This window comes from Pelophylax lessonae, assembly GCF_965119305.1.
Source record: "Pelophylax lessonae genome assembly, chromosome: 4".
Taxonomy (NCBI): domain Eukaryota; kingdom Metazoa; phylum Chordata; class Amphibia; order Anura; family Ranidae; genus Pelophylax; species Pelophylax lessonae.
In genome coordinates this window covers 494,981,386-495,007,915 of record NC_138771.1, presented here as the reverse complement: position 1 = coordinate 495,007,915, position 26,530 = coordinate 494,981,386, and the positions used below count along the sequence as shown (strand labels likewise).

Sequence of the window (26,530 nt, the reverse complement as noted above, 5' to 3'; positions counted from 1 at the left end):
TCAAGTACTCACCTTCTACAGTAGGGAAAGCCAAGACAGGGGTTGGAGCCTACAAGAGAGGAATTTGGTATCTGTAATGAGTCAAATCTTATACCCAGGATGCAAATAAAAATATTAACTTATATACAGCGGGTAAAATAAGTATTGAACACGTAACCAATTTTCTGGGTAAATATACAGTGGGTACGGAAAGTATTCAGACCCCCTTAAATTTTTCACTCTTTGTTATATTGCAGCCATTTGCTAAAATCATTTAAGTTCATTCTTCTTCCTCATGAATGTACACATAGCACCCCATACTGACAGAAAAACACAGAATTGTTGACATTGTTGCAGATTTATTAAAAAAGAAAAACTGAAATATCACATGGTCCTAAGTATTCAGACCCTTTGCTGTGACACTCATATATTTAACTCAGGTGCTTTCCATTTCTTCTGATCATCCTTGAGATGGTTCTACACCTTCATTTGAGTCCAGCTGTGTTTGATTTTACTGATTGGACTTGATTAGGAAAGCCACACACCTGTCTATATAAGACCTTCCAGATCACAATGCATGTCAGAGCAAATGAGAATCATGAGGTCAAAGGAACTGCCTGAAGAGCTCAGAGACAGAATTGTGGCAAGGCACAGATCTGGCCAAGGTTACAAAAAGATTTCTGCTGCACTTTAGGTTCCTAAGAGCACAGTGGCCTCCATAATCCTCAAATGGAAGACGTTTGGGACGACCAGAACCCTTCCTAGAGCTGGCCGTCCGGCCAAATTGAGCTATCGGGGGAGAAGAGCCTTGGTGAGAGAGGTAAAGAAGAACACAAAGATCACTGTGGCTGAGCTCCAGAGATGCAGTCAGGAGATGGGAGAAAGTTGTAGAAAGTCAACCATCACTGCAGCCCTCCACCAGTCGGGGCTTTATGGCAGAGTGGCCCGACGGAAGCCTCTCCTCAGTGTAAGACACATGAAAGCCCGCATGGAGTTTGCTAAAAAACACCTGAAGGACTCCAAGATGGTGAAAAATAAGATTCTCGGGTCTGATGAGACCAAAATAGAACTTTTTGGCCTTAATTCTAAGCGGTATGTGTGGAGAAAACCAGGCACTGCTCATCACCTGTCCAATACAGTCCCAACAGTGAAGCATGGTGGTGGCAGCATCATGCTGTGGGGGTGTTTTTCAGCTGCAGGGACAGGACGACTGGTTGCAATTGAGGGAAAGATAAATGCGGCCAAGTACAGGGATATCCTGGACAAAAACCTTCTCCAGAGTGCTCTGGACCTCAGACTGGGCCGAAGGTTTACCTTCCAACAAGACAATGACCCTAAGCACACAGCTAAAATAACGAAGGAGTGGCTTCACAACAACTCCGTGACTGTTCTTAAATGGCCCAGCCAGAGCCCTGACTTAAACCCAATTGAGCATCTCTGGAGAGACCTAAAAATGGCTGTCCACCAACGTTTACCATCCAACCTGACAGAACTGGAGAGGATCTGCAAGGAGGAATGGCAGAGGATCCCCAAATCCAGGTGTGAAAGACTTGTTGCATCTTTCCCAAAAAGACTCCTGGCTGTATTAGATCAAAAGGGGGCTTCTACTAAATACTGAGCAAAGGGTCTGAATACTTAGGACCATGTGATATTTCAGTTTTTCTTTTTTAATAAATCTGCAACAATGTCAACAATTCTGTGTTTTTCTGTCAGTATGGGGTGCTATGTGTACATTCATGAGGAAGAAGAATGAACTTAAATGATTTTAGCAAATGGCTGCAATATAACAAAGAGTGAAAAATTTAAGGGGGTCTGAATACTTTCCGTACCCACTGTATTTCTAAAGGTGCTATTGGTGCAACTGGCACATGACATTTTCACCACATGTTGGTAACAACCCATGCAATCAACGCCTTGGACCATTACCTCCTTTTGACTTTTGAAAGAAGTGCCTTTGAAATTGATAAATTGAGAGTGCAATACCTGTTTTTAGCATCATTCAATATTTGGAACATTGATTGCACTAGGTGTATGCATGATTTGTGCTTTTTATATGTTTAACAAGTTTTGGTTTCTTTCTGACCCTTGGCATTTGTGTAATTTACCCTTTTTGTGTCAAGCATTACTTCAGTGGAAAACCTGTGACTGCAAAACTTTGCCTTTAATAATATCTAAGATTGAGAATACATTAGGTGTGCACTGAAGAATACAAAAGGTGTTTAAGCTCCACCCTCAGCCTGCTCCTGGACAGTGAAGGAGCAGCAGCAGAGTATTTAAGCGGAGTTCCATTGGCTTTTGTGTTTATTAAAAGTCAGCAGCTACAAAAAGTGTAGCTGCTGACTTTTAATAAATACATACTCACCTGTCCCACGGTCCAGCGATGCGGCCGAGGGGAGCATCGGTACTCTCCGTCTTCTCCCCATGGCGCCGGCACCTCTAGTGTGGGCACCCAGCTGTGACAGCTTGCAGGTTCACAGCCAGGTGCGCACTACGCATGCGCGATTTGTGCTTCGCATCCTGAATGGACGAGCAATTTTCTGGGACCTGTGACGTGTCCCAGAAGATTGCAGGGAAGAAGAGGCAGAGGAGAACTTCTGCCCGAGCCGCCTAAGCGGCCCGAGCGGAAGTGGGAGCGGGTACCTGTCAAAATAGGTACCTGCCCCCCCCACCCAAAAAAAAAAATGACATGCCAAATGTGGCATGTCAGGGGGTCAGGACCACCTAAAGCGAAAGTTCCACTTTTGAGTGGAACTCCGCTTTAAAGTAATCCTTCTGCACAACCTGCAATCTCTTGTTTACTATCTGCACATTTACAGCAGCACAACAGTTTCCATTACCAGCACTCACAAGATTCTTAGGCCTGCGACTTTCATCCACCACATCCAGTAGTGGAAAAGCCCTTCTGACATCTTCAATTGTGACTGTGTTGTGGAAGCCTAGGCTGTACAGTGTCAAGGAAGCATAGAGGTTGCAAAGGATTAAACAAGCATTTTGAAAAACTGCTGCACAAGGAGAATAAGGGGCAGAATGCTTAAAGGATAAAATAATAAAAGCAGAACTTCAGATAAAAACGTATATTTACTTTTGGATTGAGTGAGGAAGGGTTAGAATCTATGTTGGATTTTTATTGTGGTCTGTCAAGTCCTGAAAACTTGACAGCAAATGATTACTCTTAGACAGTAAATCACCAGAACAGATTTGGAAGATTTCCCATCTATTCCTGTTCTAGTGACAACTAGGCATGTAAAAGGATACTCCTTGGCAATCTCTTCCACTGGTCCCTGACCGGACACCAGGACCCTCTTGTCATGGAACTGACGGAACATTCGAAAAGGACTGTGGGAAAGGATGACCTGATCATGGGACACCTGAGGAAACAGAAAATATATACAGATGGAATGCTACCCGTTCTGTATAGAACAAAGCAACAGGTTCAGAAAACGTATATTAAAAAAAATATAGTGAAGCGCTGCTCCTCAATAAGCATAAAATTGTGGTTGTGCGTTAATGCAAACATTTACATGCATGAATCACCATACACATAATCCACCGACAATTATATTGTGTGTTAACAATACACATCAAAACATTACTAGTGTTGTATACATGCTCTAAAGTCCATATATTATCAGCAACCCAATAGTGTCTGTTTAGAAACAGAGGCGTTATTGGATTGCTAATAATATTTGGACTTTAGAGCATGTATACAACACTAGTAATGTTTGATGTGCATTATTAATGCACAATATAACTGTCTGATGAATTAAATTATATCACTGTGCATTTATATTAATTTGGTCGGTGGATTATGTGTATGGTGATCCATGCATGTAAATGTTTGCAATAACGAACAACCACAATTTTATTTGAGTCACTTTATAATTTATCGATAATTTGTTCGGTTAAAGGAGTAACACTTTACTAAATTTTTAATGCATCTATTAACACATGTGGGAATAAAGTTAGGTGGTAGCAGCAGCCCTACACACACACATAAAATTGATTTTATTTATATACAATAAGTACGTGGCAGCATAGGAGTAATTTAATATTGAATATCTATCACAAAACCTCTGCCCTTCTGAGCAAAACATACTTACCTTCCCAGCCCTCCACTTTTGGCCTCTTCACCCACCAGAGTCATGTATTTAAAATTGAAGGCTCCAGCCTTCCTCTCAGTCTTGCACAGTTGTACAGGTTCCTCTCCTGTACTGAAATAACTTACTTTGATTTCACTGCACACTGAGTTTCTCACAAGATGCATTAGAAACTGCAGCAATTCAGATGTAGTCTGCCTCATTCCTGGGCTGGAGGAAGTCCAGCATTATCTATCCCTTATCTTTCCAGCTTGACTCTCCCTGTGTCACCCCTTTCATTCACTGGATTTCAGTTCTTTCAATCATGGAGGCTCAACATCACATGTGGGCATTAACTAAGCAGACTGCATGCAAATACATACTGATGTCAACCTTTGAAGGCATTTTGATATAGGCATAATTCCTCCAAGAGGGCTCTTGGGAGGAGTACTAAGGCAGAGTGCTATGCTAGTGTAGCACCCTCCTAGGTATGTGCTAGTGAGAGAGTATAGTTTTGAGCTCTGTCTGCTTACCAGAGGGGCTGCAGGTAAATCTATATTGTGCTCTGCCGACCAGAGAGCAGGATCTGTTAGTGAGGTCTGCTCATTGTACTCAGTATGCGATTCATTCAGTCTGGACAGTGTTTCACGCTGGTCCAATAGGGAGGCAAGTTGGACAGTGAGAGGGAACCTGATGAATGGGTGCATAGGCTTTTGATACAGTCCTGATGATTGGAAGAGGGCAGGTTGCCTCCGTGCATGCTGGGATACTGAATAAAAACAAGGAGCACATGTGCTCGGGGTCTTTCGTGGGAGAGCGGAGTTTCGGAGGGAGGGGGCGGCTGCCTCCTCCTCTGTAGAGGTGCCATGAGGTCGCAGGAGGCCGTCCCGAGGGCCAGAAGAGCGGTTGAGGAGCTGAACCCAGAGGTCCAGGGAAGCTGACTGAGAGGGGAGACACTGTGGCTGCAGTATCGTGAGTACAGGGACTCGTGTCAAGGGGCCTGACCTGAGGGGGGCTACCCCTGCTCATAGGATAGTCATTGGACCTGTCAGCAGAAAGAGGATGCTAGGGAGAGTATCCTGAAGATAAGATATTATATTGTCCACCAAGTTGTCTTAAGAGAAAGCAAGAGACTTAATCCCATTAATCTAAGGTGGCAAGATGAGCCAACAGCCTGGCTGTGTATACCTACAAGTGAAGTAGAAGATAGAAGTCCTCAGATATTGTGAATAGTTAAATTGGAGTATCCCGCTATTTCCTTCTCCAATCCCTATTACAAAATAAACAACAAAAACAACCAAACACCCCTGGACTGTTTGATGGAGTGAAGAGCCAAGAGAAATGTAAGAATTGCATTTGTTGTTAACCGGGTGTTGGTAACCAGGGGGGGACCCGCAGAGTGGATATTTAGCAGTCCTTACGGGGGCAGTGCTACACTGGTTTCAGGAAGCTATGTACAGCACCCTGCAACCTTCTCCCACCAGCTTTGCAAAGAGAATCACAAAGACCCAGTGATGATGTCATGGGGACTAAAACAAAAGTATGTAATTAAAAGGAAAAGGTTTATTTAAAATACTCAATAGCATGTTGATAAGGGGGAGGAGGGAGGAACTGGAGAAGGCAACATATAAGTGGATTAAACTTCAGCTTATTAAACCAAGTACACACTATTAGTTTTTTTTTTTTTCGTTTAGACCAGCAGGGCAGAATGATAATAAACTGACAGCTCTGGAGGGGCTGCTGTACCAACCATGCATTGTTAGTTCAGGGATCTCCCCTTCTGTACTGTTGTGTTCTGACAGGGGGACAGCCCCCCGCCAGAACACTCCGGTCAGCGCTCTCAGCCATCGGCTTATGTACAAACGGCTGCAGTATACACAGGCCGAATGACAGCCTGTTTCTATTGAGCCAGCCAATGCCACCCAACATTCGGCCCGTGTGTACTAGGCTTTAAGCCCTGTATAAGTTCCAAGTTAGTTTGGTTGATGTACACAGGGTTAAAATACAAATAAACAAAACAGTAGCTAACCATCCATGTGTCACTGCTTTCTCCTTCTTTCTTCAATATTTATTGTATTTCAGCTGGTGATCCTGCCAGATTGCAGATTTCAGCTCTCAGTGACTCCTTATGTAGCAGCAGAGTTGTCACCCTGCAATGCTCCAGTATTAATAGATTCACAGGGAGCACAAGGCATTGTCGGGCATCAATGTTTTTGGAGAAGGTTGTGCACCTGGGTACTAGAACCAGAGGAGGCCAAGGGGAGTGTTTTGGATGGATCAGCGTTGAATTTCTACACCCAAAAAAGTAGGTATTGAAGAAATAAAAAAGAAAAACAAACACAAAACAATACACTAAGATAACTGGGAAAGATAAAGTTAGGACCTAGTTATACTTTAAGGGCCTTCCCCTGCCCCACGTCGAAGCATTTAGGCCTGGCGGCTGATGACACAGACAACAGACATCCAGCACTGCATCATGAAGAGTCACATGCTTCCCCAAACAAGCAAACAGGGAGACAGGGGATGGCACAGTATAAATGTATTAGCCATGGGTTCAGCTTGGCACTTGGAAAGCCCTGCTCAATTTGGCTTCCAGCCTGCATGGGAAATTTAGATTAACGTTCATTAGGGCAAAGAAACTGTCCTTTAAAGATGGTGACACACATTACAGTGTGCTTTGGGTTTACCAACAGGCCCTCACACTACTAAATGAGACTGTATAATCAAATTGCAACATGTGACTAACTTAAAGTGATTGTGAACGATCACCTTGTAAAACAACCCAATTAGTTTAAAATCTAAATGAAAGGAAAAGCATTTTGTATAGATATAAAAAAGCATTATCAATACCTTTATACAGGGAGTGCAGAATTATTAGGCAAATGAGTATTTTTGAGGATTAATTTTATTATTGAACAACAACCATGTTCTCAATGAACCCAAAAAACTCATTAATATCAAAGCGGACTATTTTTGGAGTAGTTTTTAGTTTGTTTTTAGTTTTAGCTATTTTAGGGTGATATCTGTGTGTGCAGGTGACTATTACTGTGCATAATTATTAGGCAACTTAACAAAAATCTAATTTACAGTATACACATTTCAATTATTTATTTTTACCAGTGAAACCAATATAACATCTCAACATTCACAAATATACATTTCTGACATTCAAAAACAAAACAAAAACAAATAAGTGACCAATATAGCCACCTTTCTTTGCAAGGACACTCAAAAGCCTGCCATCCATGGATTCTGTCAGTGTTTTGATCTGTTCAGCATCAACATTGCGTGCAGCAGCAACCACAGCCTCCCAGACACTGTTCAGAGAGGTGTACTGTTTTCCCTCCTTGTAAATCTCACATTTGATGATGGACCACAGGTTCTCAATGGGGTTCAGATCAGGTGAACAAGGAGGCCATGTCATTAGCTTTTCTTCTTTTATACCCTTTCTTGCCAGCCACGCTATGGAGTACTTGGACGCGTGTGATGGAGCATTGTCCTGCATGAAAATCATGTTTTTCTTGAAGGATGCAGACTTCTTCCTGTACCACTGCTTGAAGAAGGTGTCTTCCAGAAACTGGCAGTAGGACTGGGAGTTGAGCTTGACTCCATCCTCAACCCGAAAAGGCCCCACAAGCTCATCTTTGATGATACCAGCCCAAACCAGTACTCCACCTCCACCTTGCTGGCGTCTGAGTCGGACTGGAGCTCTCTGTCCTTTACCAATCCAGCCACGGGCCCATCCATCTGGTCCATCAAGACTCACTCTCATTTCATCAGTCCATAAAAAAATCAGTCTTGAGATATTTCTTGGCCCAGTCTTGACGTTTCAGCTTGTGTGTCTTGTTCACTGGTGGTCGTCTTTCAGCCTTTCTTACCTTGGCCATGTCTCTGAGTATTGCACACCTTGTGCTTTTGGGCACTCCATTGATGTTGCAGCTCTGAAATATGGCCAAACTGGTGGCAAGTGGCATCTTGGCAGCTGCACGCTTGACTTTTCTCAGTTCATGGGCTGTTATTTTGCGCCTTGGTTTTTCCACACGCTTCTTGCGACCCTGTTGACTATTTTGAATGAAATGCTTGATTGTTCGATGATCACGCTTCAGAAGCTTTGCAATTTTAAGAGTGCTGCATCCCTCTGCAAGATATCTCACTATTTTTGACTTTTCTGAGCCTGTCAAGTCCTTCTTTTGACCCATTTTGCCCAAGGAAAGGAAGTTGCCTAATAATTATGCACACCTGATATAGGGTGTTGATGTCATTAGACCACACCCCTTCTCATTACAGAGATGCACATCACCTAATATGCTTAATTGGTAGTAGGCTTTTGAGCCTATACAGCTTGGAGTAAGACAACATGCATAAAGAGGATGATGTGGTCAAAATACTAATTTGCCTAATAATTCTGCACTCCCTGTAGAAGCAGCACACAGGGCTGATCATTGGGGGAGAGTAGGCTGAGTTCCCACCATATTTAGAAAACTGACCACGATGTGCTCTCCTGCTTAGTGTGGTCAGTTTCTAATAGTAAAGCAGAGGGACTAGCAGGAATACCAGGGAATTTCACATAAAGGAAGCAGTACAAAGAACAGGATATTTTCTCATACAAGTACATGGTACAACAGCCACATATCAGGAATATGAAGTGTTGGGGTCAGAGGCGTAACTAGAACCTTCAGGGCCCCCCCGGTGCAAGAAACCAAGAAGGGCTCCCCAGACACCTGGCCGGGGGCCTTTTCTTGAAGCCTGGGGTTCTTCCCACTGATCCTGGGGCCCTTTACTCTCGTTGCGGGGCCCTTTATTACAGTCCTGCAGCGGGACCCTTTCACAGGTTCTGCAGTGGGCCCCCTTCCTGCCATCTTGGGGCCTCCCCAAGGTGGTGGAATGCCAGGGCCCGGTCGCAAGTGTGACCTTTGCGATCCTGGAAGTTCACCCACTGGTGTCAGTAGTTTTTATTTTTGGTATTTTAATTGTATTATTTTTTATAATTTTATTTTAGTTTTTACAATGTCACTGACTATGACTCTGTCCATTCAGAAAAGGAAGGAGCTGGTAAATTACATATTTACCGACCCCTTCCTGGTTCTCTATTGTGACACATCCCCTGCAGCAGCTGGCAGGAGGGGAGGGAGCACATTGGGGGGAGCAGCACAGTGGGGGGGGGGCCAGGGGAGCACACAGGGGCCCAGAGACAGCTGGATAGGAGGAGTGGCGGGGGCGGCATACAGAAGAACCAATCTCCTCCATTTTCCTCCTGCAGCTACAGGAGGAAAAAAAGAGCACAGGGATTCCTCTACATGCTGCCCTCGCCACCCCTCCTATCCAGGTGTACAGGGGAGCCGCACAGGGCCCCTGGAGCATGGGGCCCAGTTGCAATTGCAAACCATGCAACTCCTGTAGTTACGCCCCTGGTTGGGGTAACAAACACTTTAAAGCATTAGCATAGTAGGAATGTGTCCGGGACAGCAATAGCGGTTCACTGATCCATTTTGCTGTTTTGCTCACCTCTATCCCCAGGACTCGGCTCAGCTCCATTGCTCGCTCCTGACGTAGGCAATTCCCAGCATTGGTTACAAAGACAACTGGTACAGCCAGCCGGCCATCTCTGCCCAGCAACCTCTTGAATGCCTCAGCCGCCCCTGGGATAGGATTCCGGCCTCTCACCAACACGCCATCAATGTCGAAGAGGAGACCAAACTTGGGTGACCTCTGGGAGACAAGAAGCAGGAGAAATTACATATAAAGCTTTTATAAAATATTTCACCCAGGCAAAAAGTTTACCAAAAATTGCAGAGGTTTCTCGGGAACACTTTGCCCAAAGTTGTCAATCACAGCTTTCCCCAAAATTACCAATTGAATGTTGGTAAATAAATTTAAAAGAGCAAAAGTAAACCCTGGATGGCTAAACTCCAACATAAAAATGCATATTAATACTACAGAAAAGGCCTTCAAAAAATACAAGACTGAGGGGTCATTGGCAGCATTCAAGCATTACAAAGAGTGTAATAAGAAATGTAAAGACGAAATCAAGGCGGCTAAAATAGAACACGAGAGACATATAGCGGAAAAGAGTAAAAAAGAACCCCAAGAAATTCTTTAACCGCTTGCCGCCCGCCCGCCGTCATATTACGGCGGAGCGGTGCGACCATTGTTCTGGGCCGCCGTCATATGACGGCGGCCCATTCAGACAGGGCAGGCGCGCGATCGTGTGCGCGCCACCCTGCACTGCCGGTGTCGGCGTGTCCCGGAGGGGGGAAACAGCCAATGGGCATGGCTGTTTCCCACGTGATCGGCTGTGTTCCATCACAATATTGTGTGTGCGATCACAATAGAGGAATGCAAGAGAAGACCGCGCATGCGCGATCGGGAACGCGCAGCGCGGTCATGTCGGTGGCTCTGTGTTCCTTAGGAACACAGCTAGTCACCGACAGTAGTAAACAGTCACTGACAGTGACTGTTTACTATGTGATCGGCTGTGAATCCATTCACAGCCGATCACAAAATGTAAACACAGAGCAGTAACTCACTGTTACTAGCTCTTCTCCCCTCATACAGTTTCCAGTGTGAGGAGAGCAGAGCCAGAAACAGTGAGTTACTGCTCTGTACACCTGTAAAAGTAAAAGCACAGCAATAAAGGTCCCCACACAGTCCTCAGCCCCCCCCCCCCCCCAATTGCACCTGTCACCCAACAGTCACCTCATCAGTGGCCAGAAATTGACACCCATAACGTTCACATGTGAGCGTAGTGATCGCAGGCAGAATCACCGCGATTCTGCCTGCAATCCGGAAATCATTGCAAATCGCGGGGCGCCTGTGCATTGCCCGAGATTTGCAATAGCACCCCAAAAGCTGTGCGATGTTGCCGCCATTTCCGCCTGTCGAATCGTGGTAACATCGCGCAAACATCGCATGACGCCCAAAAAAGGTACAAGAGCTTCTTTGGGGCATCATGCGTTGTTTGCGCGATGTTACCGTGATTCGGCAGGCGGAAATCGCAGCAACATCGCACAGCGTTTGGGGTGCTATTACAAATCACGGGCAACGCACAGGCGTCCCGCCATTTGCAATGATTTCCGGAATGCTGACAGAATCGCGGTGATTCTGCCCTGATCCGCTACGCCCACATGTGAACGTAGCCTAAAGTTCACCGGTCACCAGAGACTGCCATCAGTACCGCTGTGCACCATCGCCCGTCACCTGTCACCCATCAGTGACCATCGCCCGTCACATGTCACCCCATCAATCACCGTCACCTGTCACCCCATCAATCATCGTCACTTGTCATCCCATCAATCATCGTCACTTGTCATCCCATCAGTCATCATCACCTGTCAACCCATCAATCATCGTCACTTGTCACCCCATCAGTGATCGTCATCTGTCACCCCATCAATCATCGTCACTTGTCACCCCAATAGTGGTCGTCATCTGTCACCCCAATCAATCATCGTTACTTGTCACCCCATCAGTCATCGTCCTCTGTCACCCCATCAGTCATCGTCACCTGTCAACCCATTAGTCATCGTCATCTGTCATCACATCAGTGACCGTCACCTGTCACCCCATCAGTCATCGTCACCTGTCACCCCATCAGTGACCATCACCTGCCACCTATCAGTCACCTGCCACCCATCAGTGATCATCCGCAGTCAACCGTCACCCGTCGCACAGCCCATCACAGCCAGCATGTCAAAAAGGATGTACAGCAGCGAGGAGGCCCTTCAGGTCCTCTCCATGACTGATGAGAGCACTGGGGAGCTCTCATCAGTATCTGAATCCAAATCCGATTCGGAATTTGAAATGGCTAATAGTAGCGGATCGGAGATGGACTCGGACTATTCCTGTACACTTTGCTTTATAGAATGTATTTTGGGGTGCAATTTTTGCTATATACAGTACATGCAACCACTTACCGACCGCCTAACGACTATATATGTTGGCCATTTAAAGCTAAATACTGGGGTTATGGCAGCAGATAGCCCCCATTAACCCAGTATTTTTTTAAACGGCGGGCGGTCGGCTTTCAGATAAGGGTGGTCCCAGTGGCGGATTCACCGCGGAATTACCCTTACGGTGCAGGGGAAGAGGTGCCCCCCCTCCCGCCGCGTCCCAGAGGTTTTCCCAGCTTACTGGACCCGCCGGCAGCGGGGAAAACTATCCGGTCCCGGATCCTCAGAGACAGGAAGTCGAGTGAGGGCAAGATGGCCCTCTGGAGTCTTGGTCTTGGAGGACCGGAGCTACTTGGTCTTGGAGGACCGGAGCTACATCAAAAGTCGTTGCCTAGCAACTGGTTTAAAGGACCGCTTTTTTTTTTTTTTTTTCAACAATTTTTTTTTTTCTTTTTTAGTGTAGTTGTGAGGTGTGAGGTCTTTTTGACCCCAGATCTCACAATAAAGAGGACCTGTCATGCCTATTTCTATTTACATTCCTTGTAATAGGAATAAAAATGATCAAAACATTTTTTTTTTAAAAACTGTGTAAAAATAAAAAAAAATAAATAAAATAAATAGGAAAAAAAAAAAAAAAAGGAAGGCGTCCTGTCCCCGTTAGCTCGCGTGCAGAAGCGAACGCATACGCAAGTCCCGCCCACATATGTAAACTGTATTCAAACCATGTGAGGTATTGCCGTGATCGTTCGAGCGAGAGCAATAATTTGAGTGCTAGACCTCCTCTGTAACTCTAAGCTGGTAACCTGTAGAAATTTTTAAAAATGTTGCCTATGGGGATTTTTAAGTACCAATTTTTGGCGCCATTCCGTGAGCGTGCGCAATTCTGAAGCATGACATGTTGGGTATCTAATTACTCGGCGTAACATTATCTTTCACATTATGGAAAAAAATTGGGCTAAATTTACTGTTTTCTTATTTTTTAATTAAAAAAAGTGAATTTTTTTCAAAAAAATTGCATTTGGAAGACTGCTGCGCAAATATGGTGTGATAAAAAATATTGCAACGATCTCCATTTTATTCTCTAGGTTCTCTGCTAAAAAAAATATATAATGTTGGGGGGTTCTAAGTAGTTTTCCAGCAAAAAAAAATGATTTTAGCTTGTAAACACCAAGTGTCAAAAATAGGCCCAGTCTTAAAGTGGATAAATGGACAACTTTGTGTAAAGTGCTACTTGGATGTTAGGCCTCTGTATGTGGCTAAGCTGTGTAAAAGTGTTACACATGTGGTATCGCCATACTCAGGAGGAATAGCAGAATGTATTTCGGGGTGCAATTTTTGCTATGTACATGCTATGTGTTAGAAATATTGCATAAATGGACAGCTTTGTGTAAAAAAAATGCATTTTCATTTTCTTTCCACATTTTCCAAAAACTTGTGGAAAAAAAAACGGAATTTTTGTAAAATCTTACCTGTAAAATTCCTTTCTCTGAGTCCTCCGACAGTCGCCGCCTCTTCATATTCGTCACATATGGGGTATTAGACTTTGCTCCGAAGGAGTAGCTAGGCAACAGAATATGTTAACAATAAAGCTTTAACATATCCCACCCTCAAGGGGTGGTCCCCTCAGTCAATACCCTCCTACTTCCTGCAACCATATCTCAGTTTTAGTGGAATAGCAGTAGAGTATACATTCAAACCCCAAAGAGGGGCGGGGGCGGCGACTGTCGGAGGACTCAGAGAAAGGAATTTTACAGGTAAGATTTTACAAAAATTCCGTTTTCTCTTACGTCCTCCGACAGTCGCCGCCTCTTCATATTCGTCACATATGGGGACGTCCCAAAGCAGTGCAAACATGAGGGGTGGGAAACGCATCCGCGCCGAAAGGCAACGCAGTCTCCACATCAAAGAAAGGAACCTTACCAAAGGAAGGAAACTAGCTGGGCAACAGCAAAAATAAGTGCTCAACAGGAGCAACAACCCAGGAAAAGACAAAAAACCAGGGGATACAAAACTTATCCCAACAGCCAGGAGTCCCCAACAAGGGACCCTAGGGAACAGCCGCACTAAGAACCTTGCGGCCAAAGGAAGCATCCGCCGATGCCTGAACATCTACTTTGTAGAATTTTGTGAAAGTGTGCACGGTCGACCAAGTCGCCGCCTTACACACCTGGGCTACAGAAGCCCCATGACGACAGGCCCAAGACGTACTCAGAGATCTAGTAGAGTGCGCCTTCACAGGCACAGGGGGAACCTTCCCCTGCAAGGCATAAGCCTGTTCAATGGTCTGCCTGATCCATTTGGCAATGGTAGCGGCGGAAGCCGCCATGCCCTTCCGAGGACCCTCTGGAAGAACAAACAAGGAGTCCGTCTTTCGAAAAGACTCAGTCGATTTAAGGTAAACCCTAATCGCTCGAACAACATCCAGAGAATGCAATCTCACCTCCTTAGGATGTTTAGGCTTCGTGCACAACGAAGGCAAAACAATATCCTCGTTAAGATGGAATTCCGAAACTCGTTTCGGCAGAAAAGAAGGATTAGGTCGCAAGACCACCTTATCCAAATGAACAACCAGGTACGGAGACTTGCAGGACAAAGCCGCCAGTTCCGACACTCTGCGAGCCGAAGTGATCGCCACCAAAAAGGCGACCTTTTTGGACAACATAGACAACGAGATCTCCCTGATCTGTTCAAAAGGAGCACGTTGTAACACAGACAGGACTAGATTCAAGTCCCAAGGGGGCAAGGGATCCCTCCTAGGAGGAACCAGATGCCGCACACCCTGAATAAAAGTGCCAACCAAGGAGTTGGAAGCTACGGGACGTTGAAACAGAACGGCCAGCGCAGACACCTGACCCTTTATCGTAGCCAGCGCCAAACGCTGATCGACACCCGTCTGAAGGAAAGACAGCACACGGGAAACCGAGTACGTGCGGGGTGAAAACCCCCTGGACTCACACCAGGCAAAATAGGCCTTCCAAGTACGGTAATAAACCTTTCCCGAGGAAGACTTCCTCGCGTTGATCAAGGTATGAACAACCTCTGTAGAGAGACCCTTCTCCTTCAGGACCTCGGTCTCAACAGCCAGGCCGTCAAAGCCAGCGACTGTAAAGCAGGATGGTAAATCGGTCCTTGAGACAGTAGATCGTCCCGAAGAGGCAGACGCCAGGGGGCGTCGACCGCCAGATTCACGAGGTCTGCGTACCAGGACCGGCGAGGCCAGTCCGGTGCCACAAGAATCACCGTGCTGCGTTCCGAGTGTAACCTGCGAAGGAACCGGGACAGCAACTGAATCGGTGGAAACGCGTACATCAGCCTGTACTGATGCCACGGGGCCACTAACGCGTCCGACGCGTCCGCCCGAGGGTCGCGCGTCCTTGCCACGAACCTCTTCACCTTGTAGTTGAGGCGAGACGCGAACAGGTCCACATCTGGAAGACCCCACTTCGCGCACAACATCTGGAAGACAGCCGGGTGGAGAGACCATTCCCCCTGATCCAGGGTCTGGCGACTCAGATAGTCCGCCTGCCAGTTCTCCACTCCCGGAATGTGAACCGCCGTTATCGCCGGGACATGAGTCTCGGCCCAAGACAGAATGTCGGCCACTTCTCGAGCCGCTCGGGCACTCCTGGTGCCCCCTTGGTGGTTGATGTAGGCCACCGCCGTGGCATTGTCCGTCTGCACCCGAACCGGGCAGCCCTGCAGCCGGTCCGTCCAGCGATGAAGACAGAGCCTTATCGCACGCAATTCCAGAATGTTGATCGGGAGGGAAGACTCCCCCTCCGACCAGGTCCCCTGGGCGGACAGAACGCCCAGAACACCACCCCAGCCCGACAGGCTGGCATCCGTGGTGATTATCGTCCACGAGATCGGACGAAACGACTTGCCCCCGGACACCAACGGGGACTGGAGCCACCACAGGAGGTTTTCCCTGGTGCGATGACTCAACGAGATCTGAAGATCCAGAGATTGAGGTCGCCCGTCCCACTTGGACAAGATCTCCGCTTGGAGACCCCGCGTGTGAAACTGCGCGAAAGGAATCGCCTCGAAAGCCGAGACCATCAATCCCAGACATCTCATACACGTCCGCAGAGACGAGTTCGGAACGTCCCTGAGGGACCTGACTTCCTCCTGAAGAGTCCTGAGTTTGTCTTCCGGCAGGAAGACCTTCGCCTGCACCGAGTCCAGTATCATTCCCAGATAGGGAAGACGAACCGACGGACTCAGAGTCGACTTTGGAACATTTATCGTCCAACCGAACTCCTGCAGAGTTTGCATCGTGACAGACAGGTCCTTCTCCAGACCCTGACTGGTCGCAGACCGAATCAGAATGTCGTCCAGATACCCCAGGACAGAAATGCCCTGGGCTCTCAATAATGCCAGAACCGGTGCAAGCACCTTGGTGAAGACCCGCGGAGCCGAGGCGAGCCCAAAGGGCAACGCCACGAACTGGTAGTGATCCTCCGCAATGGCAAATCGAAGGTATCTCTGATGACCCTCGAATATGGGGATGTGAAGATACGCATCCTTCAAATCGATGGAGGCCATGAATTCCCCCGGAACCAGGGCAGCCACCACCGAGCGCAGGGATTCCATGCGGAACTTGCGAACCCGCACAGAGCGGTTCAGAGCTTTCAAGTCCAGAATTGGACGAACCTTGCCCTCCTTTCTGGGCACAGTGAACAGATTGGAATAAAACCCCCGAAATCTGTCCCGATGAGGCACCGGAACCACCACTCCCTGAGCCCTCAGGTCCCGCACCGCCAGGCGCAGATCCCGCAGGCGCTCTGGAGACAGTTGTAGATTTGAGGGAAAAAATCTGCTCTCTGGCCGAGAGAGAAACTCGATCTTGTAACCAGATCGAACGATTTCCAGAACCCATCTGTCCCGCACACGGGCCAACCAGGGCTGAAGAAAACCGAGCAAGCGTCCCCCCACCCCAAAACTGGGTGAGGGCGCCCCTTCAGGCCGAACTGTTATGGGCCGCAGGTCCGGATTGGCCGGACTTCTGTTTTCCAGACCAGGGCTTCTTCTGAGAGCCCTGGCCCTTGAACGGTTTGCCCTTGTAGTGCGGCCGAAAGGCACGAAAGGACCCCTGAGGGGGCCGAAAATTAGCATGCTTCTTCCCAGAAGCCCCCTTAGCCTTGGGGAAATGGGGCAAGAGAGTGCTCTTACCCCCAGTAATCCCCTTAATCAACACATCCAGGGACTCCCCAAAAAGGCGAGACCCATCATAAGGCAGATTGGCCAAGGTTTTACGTGAAGATTGGTCCACCGACCAACATTTCAACCAAACCAGGCGGCGAGACAACACCGCCACGCTGTGCACACGCGCGGCCAACGGAATCAGGTCCAGGTCCGCATCACACAGATACATGACACCCTGGTGGATCTGATCCACCATATCCAGGGTCGCCGCTGAGGCCGAATCGGCCACTAGGACGCGCCTAAGCATCTGCGTCCAACTTGCGATCGCCTGGGCCGCCATGAGAGAAGCAAACAGAGCCTTAAGCATAGAACCCGTAACAGAATAAGTATGACGGGCAAGAGACTCCAGTCTCCTATCCGTGGCATCACGGAAAATAGGGGATCCCTCTGCCGGGATCGCAGTGGCTTTGTTCAAAACCGCAATAGCATGATCCACTGGCGGAGGCACACACCACCGTTCATCAGTGGCAGGCGAGAAAGGATAACGCAGCTTAAATTTACTTGGTACCGCAAAAGGCTTGCGCAAATCGCGCCATTGGTCCTTAACAGCGCGCTGAAAATCAGCATTGCAGGGAAAGACCTGCGGCGTCCTGCGTTTTCTCTGCGTCCCATAAGCCGCCAAGGCAGCTGGGGGACACACCTCGTCCTGCAAACGTAGCGTCTGCTTAATGGAAGCAATCAACTCATCCATGATTGCAAGCTCTTCAGGCGAGCCAGGGGGAGAATTATCAACCCCCTCAACTTCAGCCTCTACCTCAGACCCCACTAGATCCAGAGAGGAGCGGGACCCCGATAGGGGGGTCCCCGCCAGAACAGCCCCATCACCTTCACCCTCAGAATCAGAGGACAGAGCAACTCTGGGCCGTTTAGTAGATTGAGCAGCCACCAGCATTTGCACCTGTGCAGCAAGGCCAGCCACAATAGTGGCCAAATCCCCCCCTGGGGGGGAAACAGCGGTCCCCTGGCTTTCCACCAAGACTGTGGGAAATTTGCCCTCCTGAGAATCCATTGCCCCTGTATGCCAGACAACCAAGGGTTAACTGCCCCCTTACAGCCAGCGCGGCAAGCGCAGCCCACCGCACCACACTCAGGCACAATGAGACCCCCGCAGGGAATATACAGACTGAATACAGGCAATGGAACACAGGAATAGAAGGATAAAACCTGAGGAGACTCCGCTGCTGCTGCTGCCTCGATCGGTGCTTCCAGGGGAGAGGAAGTGATGCTGCCAGGGCGCTCTATGTAAGCCTATGGAGGCTACAAGAAAATGGCCGCCGTGTATGTAAACCATGCGGCCGGAGCGGGCGCCGGTAAAATGGCGCCGTTTGGCGCCGAAATCGCCGCTCCACAGTGCATAAAATCACACACAATATCATCCCATAATATGGATACATGTTAGATCGCCGCAGCGATCGCTGTATATGCCCCAACATGCCATTAAAAACATGCCCCACAGCACACAGCTCCTCACACTGCCCAGCCTGACATACTCAGTGTCATACAGCTCCCCCCCCCCCTTGCAGCCCACAGCATGCAGCCGAGAGATAGGGAGACAAGCAGTGTGATTAAAGGCAGGTTACACAGTCCCAGACTGAGACCCCCCCAGACAGACAGGTCCCCACATAGATACACTTACCTCACACGGCGTGGGGAACCCGCACAGGCGAACAAGCCGCTGCACATGAGGCAGGGAGAGTCGCTACTCAAGACGCACACAATGGCGGTTCAGAAACCGCACAGCGTCCGGTGAGGTAGCCACCTCACCAATCATCCCTGCACCGAACAGGGATGGGTCGTTCACCGTGCCAGGAGCGTTACCTGGCTGAACGCTCGATGGCAGACTGGGAAGCCACTGACCCACGACCTGCGACCAGGGGGATCAGCCCGAGACCCAGTCCGCATGATCCTCTTCGTCCGAAGAACTAACTAATGCTGACAAAAATAACAGCTAAGTAAAGGTAGAGAGAAAACTCAAACAAAATATCAAAAAGAAGAAAGAGTCTGGGACAAAAAGTCCCAGCACAGAGAGAGCCAGCCACTCCTGACAAGCTAGACATTAAAACTGAGATATGGTTGCAGGAAGTAGGAGGGTATTGACTGAGGGGACCACCCCTTGAGGGTGGGATATGTTAAAGCTTTATTGTTAACATATTCTGTTGCCTAGCTACTCCTTCGGAGCAAAGTCTAATACCCCATATGTGACGAATATGAAGAGGCGGCGACTGTCGGAGGACGTAAGAGAAAGACATATTCAAAAGACTCATTATGCCTCAAAAATTATACGTTGGGCTGTCTGCTTTCCAAAATGGGGTCATTTTATGGGGGTTTCCATTGTCCTGGTGCTCCAGGGCCTTCAAAAGTGCGATAGGTTGTCAGGAAATTATATGTGAAATTTATGCTCCTAGAATGCCGGACGGTGCTACTTGGATGTTAGGCCTCTGTATGTGGCCAGGCTGTGAAAAAGTCTCACACTTGTGGTATCGCTATACTCAGGAGGAGTAGTAGAATGTGTTTTGGGGTGTAGTTGCAAGTATATATATGCTGTGTGAGAGAAATAACCTGTTAATACGTCAATTTGTAAAAAAAAAAAAAAAAAATCTTCATTTTGCAAAGAATTGTGGGGAAAAATTACAACTTCAAAAAACTCACCATGCCCCTTATTAAATACCTTGGAATGTCTACTTTCCAAAAAGGGGTCATTTGGGGGGTATTTGTACTTTCCTGACTTTTTAGTGTCTCAAGAAATGAGATAGGCCTTCAGTACATCAGGTGTGGTCAAGTGTGATCAATTTTCAATGATTAGCACCATAACTTGTGGACTCTATAACTTCCACAAAGACCAAATAATATACACTTATTTGGGTTATTTTTACCAAAGATAAGTAGCAATATAAATTTTGGCCAAAATTTGTGAAGAAAAATTACTAATTTGCAAAATTTTATGACAGAAACAAAGAAAAATTTGTTTTTTTTCACAATATTTTCAGTCTTTTTTTATTTATAGCACAAAAAATAAAAAACCCAGTAGTGATTAAATACCATCAAAAGAAAGCTCTATTTGTGTGAAGAAAAGGACACAAATTTTTTATGGGTACAGTGTTGCATGACTGAGTAATTGTTATTCAAAGTGTGAGAGCGCTGAAAGCTGAAAATCGGTCTGGGCAGGAAGGGGGTGAAAGTGCACTGTAGGCTAGTGGTTAAGTATATAAACTGTAACAAAGCGAGGCCAGAACACATTAGCCCCATAAAAGACGACAAAGGAAATATGGCCACAGAGGACAGAGAAAAGGCGGAAGTGTTAAATAATCTCTTCTCTCTTCAGTCTTCACAAAAGAATCGGGGGGCTACACTAACCCAGCTTATAAGGCTAAACTAAATAATACACCGCAGGACGTACCACCATGGCTAACAGAGGATAGACTGAGAACTAAACTAGAGAAACTTAACAAATAAATCACCGGGACCGGATGGCTTGCACCCGAGGGTTCTTAAAGAGCTCAGCCAGGTGATTGCCAGACCATTATTCTTCATCTTTAAGGATAGTCTACAGACGGGTATGGTGCTAGCTGATTGGAAAAAAGCCAACGTGGTACCAATATTTAAAAAAGGGCAGAGATATATCCCGGGTAACTTTAGGCCGGTCAGCCTAACATCAGTAGTCTGCAAGATTTTGGAGGGGATGTTAAGGGACCACATACAAGACTTTAGTAATGAAAACGGTATTATTAGTAGTAATCAGCATGGATTCGTGAAAAATCGTTCTTGCCAAACCAATCTATTAACCTTCTACAATGAAGTGAGCTGCCACCTAGATAAAGGTAAGCCTGTGGATGTGGTGTATCTGGACTTTGCAAACGCCTTTGACACTGTTCCCCACAAACGCTTACTGTACAAACTAAGGAAGGTAGGTATGGACCATAGGGTGAGTACCTGGATAGAGAACTGGCTCCAGGGGAGAGTACAGAGGTTGGTGATTAATGGGGAGTACTCGGATTGGGCGGGTGTGGAAAGTGGGGTCCCCCAAGGTTCTGTCCTGGGGCCAATCCTGTTTAATTTATTCATAAATTATCTAGAGGAGGGGATATCGAGTACAATTTCAGTATTTTCGGGTGATACTAAACGAAGCATGCCAATATCGTCAATGCAGGATGTGGAAACCTTACAAGCAGATCTGAACAAAATAATGGGGTGGGCAACTACATGGCAGATGAGGTTTAATGTTGAAAAATGTAAAGTAATGCACTTGGGTGTCAGAAACATGAAAGCAAGCTACTCACTGGGGGGGAAACCTCTGGGTGAGTCTAGGATGAAAAAGGATCTGGGGGTACTGGTAGACAACAGGCTTGGCAGTGGCATGCAATGCCAAGCAGCTGCAAGCAAAGCCAACAGAATACTGGCATGTATAAAAAGGGGATCCACTCCAGAAATAAAGAGATTATTCTCCCACTCTACAAGACTCTGGTCCGACCACATCTGGAGTATGCTGTCCAGTTCTGGGCATCGGTCCTCAGGAAGGATGTGCTGGAACTGGAGAGAGTCCAGAGAACAGGAACAAAAATAATTAGGGGAATGGAGGGCATCCGCTATGAGGAAAGACTACAGGCACTGAGCTTATTCTCTCTGGAGAAGAGACGATTGAGGGGGGATATGATATCAATGTACAAATACTATACTGGCGACCCTAACATAAGGAACAAACTTTTCAGAGAAAGAGAATACAATAAGACACGTGGTCACACACTAAAACTAGAGGAAAGGCGGTTTAACCTTAAAATAAGGAAGGGGTTCTTCACTGTCAGAGCGGTAAGGATGTGGAATTCTCTTCCACAAGCAGTTGTATCAGCAGGGAACATCGATAGTTTCAAAAAACTATTAGATGGGCACCTTAAAGACCACAACATTCAGGGGTATACAATGTACGGTTAACAGCAAACACACACACACACATCATAGGTTGAACTGGATGGACTGATGTCTTTTTTCGACCTCACAAACTATGTAACTATGTAGCTTTAGTTTTCCAATCAATGGCAGCTGCAAACTGACTTCTATACAGACACCTCACTGGACCCCAATGTTTAAAAATTAATCATAGAGATACTTACATGGACATCTGATGATGTCAGTCCTCTGCGTGCTGCCAGCACTCCTAGTGGTAAAATCTCCTGTGCCCAGCATGGTAATCTCTTCTTCACCAACCTGCAAAACATCTGTGGGCAGGCTGCCATTAAACCTATCCTATCCTTAAAGGAGTACACCTTACAAATAGCTAGCTCTGCCCAACAACACTGCACCTATAGGGGCTCAGCACCAACCACATGCCAACCTGTATCAGAACATGGTGCTGGCCAATAATGAGCAGAAAGTAAAATAAACAGGTGTACAATGCCAATATCACGCTGTATTGTATATAGAGCTTTGAGGGCCAAGTGGCATTTAAAATACTAACAGAGATGCCATACACTGCTCAGTATGACATGCCAGTGTTACCAGCTATACTGTACACTAAATATACATAATATTATTCTTAACATGGCACTGTTCTATGTAATGCCCAGTATACATATAAATGTAGTGTAATATTCTGCCCTGTTTAGAAGTTGGCATTACCCTATACTGGCACTATGCTGATTTATAAATATTATACCCTGTACAGAGGCCGACACTGACGCCTTGCTCTCCTCATCTAGGCACTTCTAATGTCTGCTCCCCTGATACAGCTTCAACCCCCAGCCCTGGGCAATGTAATGCATGCCCCCCTGATACAGCTTCACTCTCCTCCTCTGGGCACTTCCAATGTCTACTCCCCTAATACATATTCAACCCCCAGCCTTGGGCAATGTAATGTGTGCCTCCCGATACAGCTTCACTCTCCTCCCCTGGGCACTTCCGACGTCTACTCCCCTGATACAGCTTAATTCTCCTCCCCTGGGCACTTCCAATGTGTGTTCACTGCTACCACTTCAATTCCCAGCCTTAGACATTGCAGTGCAGTGTGTGCCCCCCTGATTCAGCTTCACTCTCCTCCCCTGGGTAATGTAATGTGTGCCCCCCTAATACAGCCTCACTCTCCTCCCCTAGGCACTTCCAATGTGTGCTCCCCTGCTACAGCTTCACTCCTCGGGCCTAAGCAATGTAGTGTGAGCCCCTCTGACACAAATTCACTCTACTCCCCTGGGCAATGTAGTGTATGCCTCCCTGATACAGCTTCACACTCCTCTCCTGGGCAATGTAGTGTGTGCCTCCCTGATACAGCTTCACTCTCCTCTCCTGGGTAATGTATGCCCCGCATATACAGCTTCACTCTCCTCCCCTGGGCACTTCCAATGTCTGCTCCCCTGATACAGCTTCAACCCCCGGCCGTGGGCAATTTAATGTGTGCCCCCCTAACATAGCTTCACTCTCCTCCCCTGGGCACTTCCAATGTGTGCACCCCCTGATACAGCTTCACTCTCCTCTCCTGGGCACTTCCAATGTCTGCTCCCCTGATACAGCTTCAACCCCCAGCCCTGGGCAATGTAATGTGTGCCCCCCTGATATAGCTTACTCTCCTCCCCTGGGCACTTCCAATGTCTGATCCCCTGATACAGCTTCACTATCCTCCCCTGGGCACTTCCAATGTGTGTTCAATGCTACCGCTTCACTCCCTGGCCTTAGGCAATGTAGCGTGAGCCCTTCTAATATAGCTTCACTCTCCTCCCCTGGGCAATGTAGTGTGTGCCCCCCTGATTCAGCTTCACTCAACTCCCCTGAGTAATGAAATGTGTGCCCCCCGATACAGTTTCACTCTCCGCTCCTGGGTAATGTAATGTGTGCCCTCCTAATACAACTTCACTCTCCTCCCCAAGGCACTTCCAATGTGTGCTCCCCTGCTACAGCTTTACTCCCCGGTCCTAAGCAATGTAGTGTGAGCCCCTCTGACACAGCTTCACTCTCCTCTCCTGGGCAATGTAGTGCGTGCCTCCCTGATACAGCTTCACACTCCCCTCCTGGGTAATGTATGCCCCGTATATACAGCTTCACTCTCCTCCCCTGGGCACTTAAAATGTCTGCTCCACTGATACAGATTCAGCCCCCAGCCCTGGACAATTTAATGTGTGCCCCCCTAATATAGCTTCACTCTCCTCCCCTGGGCACTTCCAATGTGTGCCCCCCTGATACAGCTTCACTCTCCTCCCCTGGGCAATGTAGTGTGTGCCCCCCTGATTCAGCTTCATTCTCCTCTCCTGGGCAATGTAGTATGTGCCCCCCTGATTCAGCTTCATTCTCCTCTCCTGGGCAATGTAGTATGTGTCCCCCTGATTCAGCTTCACTCCCCTCCCCTGGGTAATGAAATGTGTGCCCCCCTGATACAGCTTCACTTTCCTCCCCTAGGCACTTTAAATGTGTGCTCCCCAGCTACAGCTTCACTCCCCAGTCCTATGCAATGTAGTGTGAGCCCCTCAGATACAGTATCACTCTCCTCCCCTGGGCAATATAATGTGTGCCCCATGATATAGCTTTACTCCCCTCTCCTGGGTAATGTATGCCCCTCCATATACAGCTTCACACCCCCCCCCCCCCCCCCGGGCACTTCCAATGTGTGCTCCTCTGCTACGATTTCACTCCCCGGCCCTAGGCAATGTAGTGTGAGCCCTCCGGATACAGCTTCACCCTCCTCCCCTGGGCAATGTAGTGTGTGCCCCCCTGATTCAGCTTCACTCTCCTCCCTGGGTAATGTAATGTGTGCCCCCCTGATACAGCTTCACTCTCCTCCCCTAGGCACTTCAAACGTGTGCTCCCCAGCTACAGCTTCACTCCCCGGTCCTATGCAATGTAGTGTGAGCCCCTCTGATACAGCTGCACTCTCCTCCCCTGGGCAATATAATGTGTGCTCCCCTGATACAGCTTTACTCTCCTCTCCTGGGTAATGTATGCCCCCCATATACAGCTTCACTCTCCCCCCCCCCTGGGCACTTCCAATGTGTGCTTCCCTGCTACAGTTTCCCCGACCCTAGGCAATGTAGTGTGTGCCCCTCTGATACAGCTTCACACTCCTCCCCTGTGCAATGTAATGTGTGCCCCCCTAACACAGCTTCACTCTCCCCCCTGGGCATTGTAGTGTGTGCCCCCCGATACAGCTTCACTCTACTCCCCTGGGCATTGTAGTGTGTGCCCCCCTCATACAGCTTCACTCTCCTCCCCTGGGCAATGTAATGTGTGCCCCCCCTGATACAGCTTCACTCTCTTCCCCTGGGCACTTCCAATGTGTGCTCCCCCTGCAACAGCTTCACTCCCCTCCCCTGAGTAATGAAATGTGTGCCCCCCTGATACAGTTTCACTCTCCGCTCCTGGGTAATGTAATGTGTGTCCTCCTGATACAGCTTCACTCTCCTCCCCTAGGCACTTCCAATGAGTGCTCCCCTGCTACAGCTTCACTCCCCAGCCTTAGACATTGCAGTGTGAGCCCTCCTGATACAGCTTCACTCTCCTCCCCTAAACAATGTAGTGTGTGCCCCCCTTATTCACCTTCACTCTCCTCCCCTGGATCATGTAATGTGTGCCCCACTAATACAACTTCACTCTCCTCCCCTAGGCACTTCCAATGTGTGCTCCCCTGCTACAGCTTCACTCCCCGGTCCTAAGCAATGTAGTGTGAGCCCCTCTGACACAGCTTCACTCTCCTCTCCTGGGCAATGTAGTGCGTGCCTCCCTGATACAGCTTCACACTCCCCTTCTGGGTAATGTATGCCCCGCATATACAGCTTCACTCTCCTCCCCTGGGCACTTCCAATGTCTGCTGCCCTGATACAGCTTCAGCCCCCAGCCCTGGACAATTTAATGTGTGCCCCCCTAATATAGCTTCACTCTCCTCCCCTGGGCACTTCCAATGTGTGCCCCCCTGATACAGCTTCACTCTCCTCTCCTGGGCACTTCCAATGTCTGCTCCCCTCATACAGCTTCAACCCCCAGCCCTGGGCAATGTAATGTGTGCCCCCCTGATACAGCTTCACTCTCCTTCTCTGGGCACTTCCAATGTCTGCTGCCCTGATACAGCTTCAAACCCCAGCCCTGGGCAATGTAATGTGTGCCCTCCTAATACAACTTCACTCTCCTCCCCAAGGCACTTCCAATGTGTGCTCCCCTGCTACAGCTTCACTCCCCGGTCCTAAGCAATGTAGTGTGAGCCCCTCTGACACAACTTCACTCTCCTCTCCTGGGCAATGTAGTGCGTGCCTCCCTGATACAGCTTCACACTCCCCTCCTGGGTAATGTATGCCCCGCATATACAGCTTCACTCTCCTCCCCTGGGCACTTAAAATGTCTGCTCCACTGATACAGATTCAGCCCCCAGCCCTGGACAATTTAATGTGTGCCCCCCTAATATAGCTTCACTCTCCT

The 26,530-nt window shown here is 47.9% G+C and overlaps 1 protein-coding gene across 1 annotated transcript in view; it reads right to left on the bottom strand.

Annotated features, from left to right (window-relative positions):
• Positions 1 to 22,538, bottom strand: part of HDHD5 (haloacid dehalogenase like hydrolase domain containing 5) — a 49,916-nt gene extending 27,378 nt beyond the window's left edge. Inside the window, exons 1-5 of the mRNA XM_082256014.1 lie at positions 22,255 to 22,538; positions 9,561 to 9,764; positions 3,235 to 3,347; positions 2,827 to 2,920; positions 13 to 49 (exon numbers count right to left, since the gene is read on the bottom strand). Of these exons, the coding sequence (XP_082112140.1) occupies positions 13 to 49; positions 2,827 to 2,920; positions 3,235 to 3,347; positions 9,561 to 9,764; positions 22,255 to 22,377 (571 nt within the window). The 5' untranslated portion in view covers positions 22,378 to 22,538. The remainder of the gene's footprint in view (positions 1 to 12; positions 50 to 2,826; positions 2,921 to 3,234; positions 3,348 to 9,560; positions 9,765 to 22,254) is intronic.
• Between the last annotated feature and the right edge of the window lie 3,992 nt (positions 22,539 to 26,530).